The sequence below is a fragment of the Pezoporus occidentalis genome, unplaced genomic scaffold (assembly GCF_034315485.1).
Source record: "Pezoporus occidentalis ecotype Australia unplaced genomic scaffold, CSIRO_AGI_Poc_V1 ctg42, whole genome shotgun sequence".
NCBI classification, from domain to species: domain Eukaryota; kingdom Metazoa; phylum Chordata; class Aves; order Psittaciformes; family Psittacidae; genus Pezoporus; species Pezoporus occidentalis.
The window spans coordinates 4,350,722-4,363,041 of NW_026915747.1; the positions used below are offsets into that span (position 1 = coordinate 4,350,722).

At 37.3% G+C, this 12,320-nt stretch overlaps 1 protein-coding gene across 6 annotated transcripts in view; it reads left to right on the plus strand.

Annotated features, from left to right (window-relative positions):
- LOC134171744 (metabotropic glutamate receptor 8) overlaps positions 1-12,320 on the plus strand; it is a 354,238-nt gene that overhangs the window by 282,759 nt on the left and 59,159 nt on the right. For all 6 annotated transcript variants that reach the window (XM_062634258.1, XM_062634255.1, XM_062634256.1 and 3 more), the window contains one exon: positions 8,517-8,653. In XM_062634258.1, the coding sequence (XP_062490242.1) occupies positions 8,517-8,653 (137 nt within the window). The remainder of the gene's footprint in view (positions 1-8,516; positions 8,654-12,320) is intronic.

A 12,320-nucleotide genomic window follows, 5' to 3' on the forward strand; every position in this document is an offset into this window, starting at 1 on the left:
TTCAGTGGTATTTGGTGATGTATTTCTTCTTAATCTCTGTTCTCCCTATGCAGTAATGATTTGATACATTGCTAACTTTCCTCTGTACTTACATGTATCTGATTTGTTTATTGTTTGCTTTAGTGTGCTTATTCACTTTAGTGTGCTTGTGTAACAAACTGTGTATATTATACAGCTAGCGTGTGGTCATTTTGTGGTGTACCCTGCCTGTTAGCAGAACACTACCCCATCAGAACCTCCTTTCTTCACACTCCTTTCCTAGGCCTGGTGGATGTTTCTGCCAATGACGCAGTGCTAATGCCTGCTTTGCTTTAGTACATATGTGTAAAGGAGCTCATCTACATCTCCTACCCTTCTCAGTTAGCCCTGGAGGTGAGAAAGTTATTCACGTAGTATTGCGCCACCTCTGGGAGGAGAGGTGAAGGTAGAGCATAGCTTCACTATGCAGGGAATGAGATCCTCCCAGGATGAGAAACATAAAACCGCCTTCAAAATACTATGTCACCACAGCAGGACTGCTGTCTAGCAATTTTAATTCTTTATCTTGCAAAATATGAAGTTTATTCCGTGATGTGGTAGTATTACAGGCATACTTGTCTGTTAGTGGACTCAAGGTGCTGTAAGGAGAGGAGCTAGACTTCTGTACATTTATATTCTGGAGCGAGTATTACTTGTTACAGGATATGAACAAAAATTTTACTAGTATAGGACTTTTGCTGACAGTGGCCAATAACAGATGTTTGGGGACAGAATGTAGGGAACAAAGGCAACGTAGTATTTTTCTCCTGTATGCTATTTTTGCAATTACTAGCTGAAGGCCCTCACGATCCAAAGTTGTGACTAGACCATCACTTTTAATAACCATTGATCGATATACTAATGAATTATTAAAAATTGCTTTTTAATATACTTATACTGTTGGCTGTATATTTATAGCAATAAATTTTTAGCAATTTTAGGGTAAGTTTTAAGAGACATCATGTCTCTGTGCTTGCTGTGACAAGAAGTTCTAATACATTCTGGAAAGAAAAATGTACTACTTGTTATTTGTTATTATACCATGTGTTCATGATACCTGACTGATGTTCTCATGCAGGGGTGAAATGAACTGTGCTGAGGACTGAGACATCAAGGAAATTATACCCATGTCTGCAGAATCACAACTAAAATTCTTGTCCATCAGCTTCAATAATATAAAGTTGTACTGAGAGACTTGGAATTGATTTATATCAGTTTATTTTAGACCAAATTCTTTACTTTCTTTAAGAGCCTTTTGGTGAGTAACTCCATCATTTATATCACATATGCCCCAAATCTGTATATAATTAATTTCCTGTAGCACTCTCAGTTTCAATTTGGTTCTGCTTTGTGCATTCATATATGAGCAGCCAGAATCTGCCTCTAGTAAGTAAAATAAATTGCCTAAACATGGGTATTGAATGCCATTTCAGATACCCGGGGGTATCCATCTGGCCTCCAGATGCTGGCTCAGAAAGGCACAGGTTCTCTGTCTTATGCATATTCTGCATATCTGTGTGGATTTCTCCAGTTTCTTAGGATATCTAAAATGTCAGTAAGTGCCTATGTTTACAGCAGCTGGATGAAATACTGTTTTATTGTCCTAATCTTGAACTGAGACATTTAGGGGAAGCATAAAGAAAAGTCTTTTCAGAATTTGCATAGGTGTAAGACAATCATTATTTGTTATTTTAATAACCACATTGTTCATTGTTTGAAAATGTCTGTTGTATGGAGATTGAGCAGATAATGGCTTAATTTATCACAGACCTTACATAATTTGATACAGTGTGTATTCTTCCTCTGTCTACCAGCTTAACATTCATGAACTTTAGTTCTGATTAGTTGCTTATAATTCTCTATTTCATTTTTGGTTTTGTTTTGTTTTTACAAGTATTAAATGTTTTAACAGCTTGTGTCTCTTTTCCCATTGATTTCATTTCAACCTATTTCACTTGTCTCGCTAAAATACTTATCAGTGACAAATTTTTTGTTTAATTTTACAAATGGGAAACTTCTTTGGGAACTTTCCATGCTGAAAGATCAAATTGTTACTTTCTTTCTTTCTACTTTACTGAGAACAATTTAATTCCTGTACATCTCTGTAGCACTTTGTCCTTTTAACAGCTAATTTAAATGAAATGTTAATTAAAGAGTCTGAACCACCACCTCTAACACTTGAAATTAATTGTATAAATTAATGAAATAAGGGTTGATCCTATAAATCTGAGGATTCTTCCAGTAAAGCTAAATTCTAACAGATGGTGCATATTTTTTTGATACTCAACATTTAACTGTATCATAGTGTACAATAAATTCTTGACTTCCATTCCCTTAAAGATACTCCTGAATCTGTGCTGATTGCATTAGGATTCATAATTGATAAAACAGCTTATGTGGAGCAGCTCAAAGGATGAAGATTTAGCTTAAGTAATCTTCATTTCCGTTTAAAAAAAAAAAAATAAATATCAATCTGCTGAAATAACAGATTTGTATCTGGCTTCAAGCTTTGTAATGAAACCAGCTCCACTAGAGTTGTAATATTCTGAAAAGAGCACTTGTAATACCTATCAGCACAACCACCTTTTTACACTTCTGTCAAGGCACTGAAGTAGCACTGCCTTATAATAAGTGATTTTTTTCATTAAAGATTTTCATATAAGAAAAATCCAAGGCTGTTGATTTAATTTAACAGATCTATTTTTATTTTTTTAATGAGTCTCACCACTATTCTTACTTTAGGTACCATTACAGATTAACCATGTTAATAAGCAGTTGGCTACTACTGTATGTGAACTTGTGGGTTTCCAGTTATTCCAACTTCTTTACCACTACCAGAGATGTAAACTTCATTGGAAGGCATCCAAGCAAGTGTGCTCCATAACCTCACAGTGAACTAAGATTATGGTTTGCATTAGGAATAGTTTAGATTCATGTGAAATGTAACTTGATAAAGAAGAAACATGCAGGGTAAGATAGTTGCTGAGCAGCATCTTAAGAATATCAAGGGACATGTTTAAAGATTTCTTCAGAAGAATGAATTTTCAGATTCAGTGCACAAAGGATCTGTCACAAAACAGTTGTTTATCAGAGAGCCCTCCTTGACATGGGTGTAAGGCATTAAACATTCAAAAGAATCCACTGCATCCTCAATTCTAAATTAAAAACCTTATGCATTTTACTATTTTTTTCTTCTCTAAATAGCATGTCTGGCTAGTTTAAGCTTCATTTTGCAAGGCTCATAAACAGCTGTGGTCACAGACACATTGCTACAGTAATGTTTAGCTAATGAGCTAGTTTAACACCCAGTGTTGTTTAATGCTGCTGGCTGTAAACTGGGAAGGAGGAGGGATAATTTCTTTTGGTACCATATTATTACTTTATATCTACAATAAGTAAATGGACCTTAGGCTTAATAAAATGTAACCTTCTTTTATGCTGTGGATATGGATTGTCTTCAAACGAATGGTAACAGATCTACAATGCATCTTTCTGTAAGGTTTATGGGAATTATTTATTCAGTCTGTTTTTGGAGTGATTTTGAAGCAAGATCTATTTATCAGCCATTCAGTGTTTAAAAAAGTCTAAAGGATTTGGTGTGCAATACAGCAAAGTCTCTGACGCTTTTATATGGCCACATAGTCTTTACAATACATGTGGCTGTTAAAAGAATGTCGAGTAGCAGGCAAATGCTCATGTTTATGGCTTGAAAAATCCAGGGCACCAGTTCAGGTCCACAACACAATATTTCTTTGTATTTTGAATCAAATTATTGGAAGTAGCCACAGTTCTGCTGTTTGGACAGTGTTATTGATTCATGCTGTGATTGCTACAAAGGATGGATGGAGGTCTACTTACATGTCTCTTTCACTGTATCTTATCCCATTTGTCCCTTTTGGTTAAGTAGTTTTTGTATAGAAAAATGAATACTTTTACCCTAAACTGCTGATCTTTCCTTTGCTGATCTTTTCTTTACAGACTGAAGACTTTAAATGAGCTGCATTTTCCTTTTTTGTTTTGACCTTTTAACTGTAAGAGAGTGTGATTTCAAAACAAGTTTATAAACATTCTGAACAATGCTTCACTGTAAAATTTGAAATTTTCTTTCCACTTATCAGTCTATGGTTATACATAAGAAAAAAAAGAAAGAAGGCATTCTAAAAGTATTCTGGAGTTACTCAGCAATGACAGACTTCAGAAACAGATCTCAAAATAAGTTAGGAACTAAGTTTATATATTAAAAAAGAAAAAGAAATGAATGGGCTTTGCACAAAGGAAGCATGAATATGGAGGCTCACACATGACTTTTCAGTAGTTAGCCAAGCTTATTATATATTCTTGAAATTCTACCGTGTAATTCTGTTAGACATACAAACTATGTAAAAATTTTCGTTCAGATGGTGACAGATTGAATGCAATTACGTGATTCAGTCATGGTTTAAAGTTACTCATGGCAACGTAACCATACAGAAAATGCAATGTAAAAAGGCCCAAAGGTACAGGTCCCTCACTGCTCTTTAACTATCTTGTTAAATGATTGGTGATAAATTATGAAAACAAAAAAGGTTTATTAAAGTAGTGAAAATATTTAAAAAAAAAAACATGGGCTGCTTTGTATTGTCTGAGGTGGTCTACACTACCATTACAGGCACATTTTTCCTAAGCAAAAGTAACATTTTCCTATGATTGTATCCAATAAATGCGGTTCCTGGATGGGGATATCCAAGATCATTCTCTAAGCTAAATACACTATCCAAAACCTACTCATCTAAGCTGGAATCCATATAACCTGGGCTCACTATGTCATGTCAGTATTGTATTCTGTATTTCTTTCTGTAGTGTGTTGCATTTCAATTTAGCAGCCAGACCTCAATGACCATTAAGTGGAGCAATTAAGCACTCAATGTCTTAAACTAGAACTAAGATGCAATTCCTTGTAATGGTAACAATACAGTAATAAGCATATGTGGCATTACAGTACCAGGTATAAAAAATACTCAATTCTGCATATCTAGTTGTCAAAAAAAAGGCAGTTGAAAAACTCAATGGCATTTGCCGCAGCTTTATACACTAAATCTAGACATTCCCCCACCTGTGGTGTTAGTTATGGTCAGCTACAAGGTTTGTCCACATGGTTTGATTATCTGATCTCTACACAGTGTTAATCAGTTTTTTCACAGACGTATTCATTTTAATCTGATGGACTATCCAACAAAGTACAATTTCTCAGAAAACTTTTTCATTTTGTGAACTATCCATTTTCAGATGAACTGTTCATCTGGATCATCCATGAGGGTATACTTTTCTTCAGATGACATTAAGATTTTTTTCTTTAAGACCATTAATTAACCATTAGTCATTTGTTTATAACCCTGAGGCCTCTAGTTTCATTCTTTCAAAGCTTCTTCTACAATCTTGCATTCATAGTTTTGGGAACCTTTGGTAAAATCCCCAGATTTTTTTTTTTTCCAGATGTTTTTATGTTTTGCTTTCCTGGTTATGTAGCTAATGGTTTATTAACACAATATAGCCATCCATGTCTCCTTGTTTTAGGTCCATGTAATGTTTCTTTCCACAGAGGAACCAGAAACTGAAAAACAGATATCTAGGTCATTATATTTAAGATATAGACAGGAAAATAATTGTCTAGTACCACTTGCTAACAGTACCTACTAGTTATGGCAGCATTGCTAGAACAATTTTAGAACATTGCTAGCATTGAATATGTTCTAGCATTGCTAGAACAATTGCTAGAACAAATTTACAGAAGGCACTGTGACTGTTACTATGCTTTCTAAAATCTGCTATTCAAGTGTTTGGGGGTCTGAATTTTCTGTGACTTATTTCAGCTTTTAACAAGCTTAATTTTATATATGAGAAAGATCTTGTTGGACTCAGCTGGAGTGGCAGCTGAATTCAGCAGAATGCTGTGTCCCTGTTGACTGAGGTGCGCAGCATGTTGTGTGATAGCTGAGCACACCGCTACATCAAAGAAAGATGGTCCTGGCTGGCACTATAGTCTGTCTGTTTGTACATGTGTCTTGGTTTAACCCCAGCTGGCAACTGAGACCCACAAAGCCAATCGCTCACGGTCCGCTGGTGGGATGTGGGAGAGAATTGTAGAGTAAAAGTGAGAAACACCTGGGCTGAGACAAAGACACTTCAATAGGCAAAGCAAAAACCACGTGTACAAGCAAAGCAAGACAAGGAATTCATTCACCATTTCTCATTGTCATGCAGGTGTTAGCCACCTCCAGGACAGCAGGGCTTCATAATGGTTACTTGGGAAGACAAATGCCATCACTCCCAGCATCCCCACTTCCTTTTTCTTCCCCCAGCTTTACATGCTAAGCATGACACCAAATGGTGTGGAACATCTCTTGGATCAGTTTGTGTAAGATGTCCTGCCTGTGTGCCGTCCTGATTCCTTGTGTACCCCCAGATTGCTTGCTGGTGGGGTGGTGTGAGGAGCAGAAAAGGCCTTGGCTTTGTGTAAGCACTGCTCAACAGCAATGAAAACATCCCTGTGGTATCAACACTGTTTCCAAAATAAATCCAAAACATGGCCCATGCCAGCTACTATGAAGAAAGTTAACTCTGCCTCATCCATAAAAAAGCACAAGATGATTTCTAAAACCAGCAATAGATTGTAAGATCACACTGTTATTGCTGAGCATAAGAACGCCTGAAGTTCCATTGGTTTTAAGGGATAAAAAGGACACTTTGTATTTGTTGGTAAAAGATATCTATTCTTTCCATGAGCTCTTCAAGTGCTGCTGAGTGGAAGGATGAAGTATGTTATTTCCTTGAGAGCAATATTTTGAAGGTTACCTGCCTACCTGCATACCAACATCAGTTTGGGATTTGTTTATTGTGCAAAAGAACTTCATTGGATCAAACTGCTATTTGAGAAGAGAAGAATAATTTCATTGTTTGGTAGATTGTAGACTGGCATTTTTCTTGCCCTTCATCCTGGCAAACTAATAGGGAGCAACGCACAAACAGCTTTCAAAAATTTTGTGTTGAGTCTGGTATGTTCATGGGGTCTTAAGGTTTTATCACACATCATTTTTTTATACTTTTACATGGTTGCTCACATTTAATTTTTGCAGCCAGTCTTTTGCTGGCAGAACTGTGAAATTGGCACAGTAATTAATGTGCCACTTGTCACTCTCAAAGCGCTGTTTATTTCACTCAATATCTGTTTGATATGAAAGCTGATATAAAAAAAAAGAGAACAAAATACTTTACAGGGGATGAACAGACATACAAGAAGGATTTATGCTGAAATCCAGGGGCATGTAGTTTGCTGTTCCCACTTCTACTGGCTCACTTCTTCTTGATGCTTTTTTTTTTTTTTTTTTTTTTTGCATTCTCTGGAAACCACTCACAGCGGACTTAGTGCTTCTGGGTGATACATTATCAAGTCATACTGCAGGAATTTACTATAAACAGGATATTTTTCTTTTCTTGGTTATTCATATGTAATACCATGAAAACATTAGGGGGTGGGTTTTGTAACGGTTTAGTTTTTTTCCTGGTAAAGATATATTTCATTCTCCAGTCACTTAAATAGAACTTTAACATACTTGAATTTGTCTTCAATGAGCCTCAACTATAAAAATTATTCACTTATGCATATGAATTTTCTGGATGAATGAAAAAGACATTCTTTGTGTAGTTTTTGAAAAGTCTCTGTGGGAGTGCACATCCTTGATGTCACCTTGAGAGAATTTATCAGAATGTGTTCTAATTTGGCTGGCCTGGTTGCCAGGTAAACATGTAGTTTTCAATCTGAACATTTTGTTGATCGAAGTTAGAACAACATGTCAATTTATAACTTTTGACAGTTTCAGCAATGGCCCTCTCTGTCAGACAGTCTCATGTGTAGAGGAGAGAGTAACAAGCACAGCCGCTATCCTTAATTTATTTTGATAAAGCACTGTTACACAGGTGGTCAGTGCTAGAAATTGATCACATTAACTGTGATGAGACTTAGACATTTGCATCCTAAGGTCTTCTATGAGTGTTGGCTCCTAAGTTGATAGTATTAATTGTATTTTTATACTTAAGAGGGAAATTCTTTATTGAGGTCATTACAAGATTACTATTTTGTGCCTACTCCACTGTATTCATATTCTAAAGTGAAACTGTGCCTTTCTGCAAGTCAAAAGAAGTTTTTCCACTTATGTTCTATCACATAATTTCCTACTGTTCTGTAATGCACACACAAAAAAAACAAACAAGCAAAAAGATTACAAAAGAATGTTTTGTAAAATTGTTTTAATTAACTCATAGGTAAGGTAGATTTTGTAATGATAATCATAACACACATTTTCTCTTTGTGAGGCTTTTTTTATTTATTACCATGTTAGCCTTACATTATGGAAAGAATCCCTGATGAGTCCCTAATAGTTGGGGTTTTTTTTCCTGCAAAATGTATTTTCTGGAAAATGGCTGTAAAGGTTTTTATCCTAATTGCCTTTTAATTTTTTCAGGGAGTGCTGGAACACCTGTTGTCTTCAATGAAAATGGAGATGCTCCTGGACGCTATGATATTTTTCAGTATCAAATCACCAACAAAAGTACAGAATACAAAGTAATTGGTCAATGGACTAACCAACTTCATCTCAATGTAAGTACACCATTCCCCAGATCACTCTCCTGGGTAACCTGGATGCTCATGGCTTGGATGGCTGTAGTCTTCGCTGGATAAAAAACTGCATACCCAGGCCCAAAGAACGGTGGTGAATGGAGTTAAATCCAGTTGGCTGCTGGTCACAAGTGGTGTTCCCCAGGGCTCAGTACTCGGGCCAGTTCTGTTTAATATCTTTATCAATTATCTGGATGAGGGATCGAGTGCGCCCTCACTAAATTTGCAGATGACACCAAGTTGGGCAGGAGTGTTGATCTGCTGGAGGGGAGGAAGGCTCTGCAGAGGGATCTGGACAGGTGGAATCAATGGGCTGTGTCCAATGGTATGAGGTTCAATAGGGCTCAGTGCTGGGTCCTGCACTTGGGTCACAACAACCCCATGGGACATTACAGGCTTGGGGAAGAGTGGCTGGAAAGCTGCTCAGTAGAAAAGGACCTGGGGCTGCTGACTGATGGCCAGTTCAATATGAGCCAGCTTGTGACCAAGTTGCCAAGAAGGCCAATGGCATCCTGGCCTGTATCAGAGGTAGTGTGGCCAGCAGGACTAGGGAAGTGATTGTTCCTTTGTATTCAGCTCTGGTGAGCCTGCACCTCAAATAGTGTGTTCAGTTTTGGGCCCTTCTGTATAAGGAAGTCTTTGAGGTGCTGATGCATGTCCAAAGAAGGGCAGTGAAGCTGGTAAAGGGCCTAGAGCACAAGTCGTGTGAGGAGCGGCTGAGGGAACAGGAATTGTTTACTCTAGAGGAAAGAAGGCTCAGGGGAGACCTTATCACCCTTCACAACTACCTAAAAGGAGGTTGTAGCCAGGTGGGGGTGAGTCTCTTCTTCCACATTACACAAGGAAATGGCCTCAGGTTGCTTCAGGGGAGGTTAGGTTGGATATTAGATAACAGTTCTTCACTAAGAGGGTTGTCAAGCTTTGAAACAGGCTGCCTGGGGAAGTGGTTATTTCACAGCCCTTGGAGGTATTTAAAAGATGTGTAGATGTGGCTCTTAGGGACATGGTTTAGTGGTAAGCTTGGCAGTGCTGGGTTAACAGTTGGACTTCATGATCTTAAAGTCTTTCCCAACCTAAATGATTCTATGATTCTACAGGTTTGATTATGATGCTGACATTGGAGAATAGTCATTGGAGTACTACAGTATTTCAAAAACCTTAAAATTGTTGATGATTTATTCTTTGTCAGCTGACAAAATAAAACCCTTTCATTCTCTTCTTGTGAAGATGGTAAAAGATAGCATAATAATCTGAACCAAATTCTATTTCAAAGTAGGTTGGGTTGTGTATTTGGCTGCTACTTTAAATGATATTTTAGAATCATTATATATTTGATATTTCTCAGGCTGATTATTAAGTTAGGCAGTGAAATAGCAACTCATCCCTTAAAAGAAGGTGTCAGACAAAATGATAGGTACATATATATTTCCCAGGTATTTCAAATAATAGAAAGGCATGGAAATGTATTTTAGTAAAAGAGAAGTTTGGACTCTCTAACCACTCCAATTTAGTTGAAACACTGGGATGATGAACTACTGCAATAAAGATTATAAATACAAAGGGAGAATTTGGAGTTTTTAAATATAGTGAACTAGGGTTAGTAGAGTCACTTATTACTTAATAGCAAAAGCAGCAAAGGACACAGCAACTTACCCATCCTTAGGAGGTGTTTCTGATTGCTGCCTTAATATGTTCTGCAAGTTTTGTGGTAGTTTAACCCCACCTGTGCATGGAATTATATTTCCTTTGAAAATCTCCATCCCAGTAAGATTCAGAGAATATAATACGCAATATTTGTATGACAGCTAAACATCAAACTGCACCTGTACTTGAGAAGTTGTGGTCCAAGGCACTTCTTTCTGTCAGAAGATGGCTTCATATGAGGACAGTTGTGGTCATGAGAAAAGCAAAATAAAGTTAATCTGCTTCCTTGTTAGCTGTGCAATATTTACAGGATTTACTTGACACATGTTAGCTATATGGGTAGCACTGCAAATGTGGAATATCAAGTGCTGTTTTGATAAGGGCTGATGAGAAGGGCAGCAGTAAGGGCAACGGTGTGAAAGGATGACTAGATTCACCAAAGGGGGGTTATGTAGTGACTTTAATGAAATCACAAAAAGCAGGTTTCGAACATCTCTGATTTTCCACGTGAGAGGTTCCTGAAGAAGAGTAGCTAAGAGAGTGTAGTAAATATTTACAAATTATTCTCCTGTTGAGACTACTTTGCAATAATTATCTAAGTGCTACCCACAGTAACAGATATGATAGCTTCCCTCTCTCAGCCACAGCTGTTAAACCACTTTACCATATCTACCATTTAATATCTATAACTACTTGGCAAGGGCTCATTTATTTAAGTCTTCTGCCCCAATAGAAAAAAACCCTACCACCAAACAGAAACTGTGTGTAGCAGAATGTATGGCAGTGTTATCTCCCTCCACTAACCTGATGTCTGCTGAAAGTTAAAAAAAAAATGGTTAAACAGATTTAAAAATTAATAGTAAATACTAATTTCTGGAAAACATTAGAGTTAAACCCCTATTACTATTATAGCATATACTCCAGATCTTCATAATTGCTACCGTTTCCTGAAATGTAGTGTTTATTAAGTGAGCTGAAAAATCGATAAACACATTTTTCATAAATATTAATACTAACATAGCAGTTATATAGTAGTAGCTAAAAGCTACCTTACAATTTGTTTCAACTTTAATTCCACTCCAATCTGCCTTTTTTTATTCCTCTCCCCCCACTCCCCCTGGGTTCTGCTAGAATTTTCATTAAGCCTGAAGCTTCTCAGTCCCATTATTTCTACCTGATGTATATGTACTCCAGGGAGTTCTCTGAAATATGATTAGATTGGTTGTTACTCAGACTACTGAAACCCCACCATGCTAACCGCATTGACCACCAAGCTAACAGGGAAGGATTTATCTAAGGACACCTCTTGTTAATGGACATGCTAGGATGTTCCTTGCCTCTTGTTTTCTTGTTTTTTTCAATTCCATGAGATCATGTGCTGGATACAACTGCTTGTCCAGTTTGCAGGAGAGCTCTGAGTAGTGTGTGGACTCGTGGAGGTGTGAATGGGCTGGCACGCTGCTCTGCAGTTAGTGTTTCTGCTCCCAGCCTTGTGCCATGGCCCCACTCTCATCCCATCATCCCCTGTTCAGACCAGGGTGCAATCAGGCACTCAGGACTTCGTTCCCCCATGCACGGTACAAACAGACTCATTCAGCAAGATGTTTCCCTCCTTACCTTTCACTCCTGTTTCTTGACTGATTCATATTTATCTAAAGCCTGAAAGATTTCTAAGGAATGACTGGGCTTTATTTCTTGACGTTTGTTAGGGTTTGAGATGCTGGGTGCTAGTCTCCATTGGTGTCTGCAAAAGCTGGTATGTTAACAAAAAGAAAGAAGTAATAATATGTCTGGCTAGTTTAATTGTTTTCCATCTGTTTCTGTATTCCCTAAACTTACTTAGAACATGTCAATGATAGTTATGCCACATGATCATCTGCTGTGGCAAAACTGTTGCCTCCTCTTACTAGACAAATTGTACTAAACCCAAGTAATCTTTGTTAATGACTATCAATATTCCAAATCATCATATTGCAAATTAAGTGGTGCCAGTGATTACCAATGA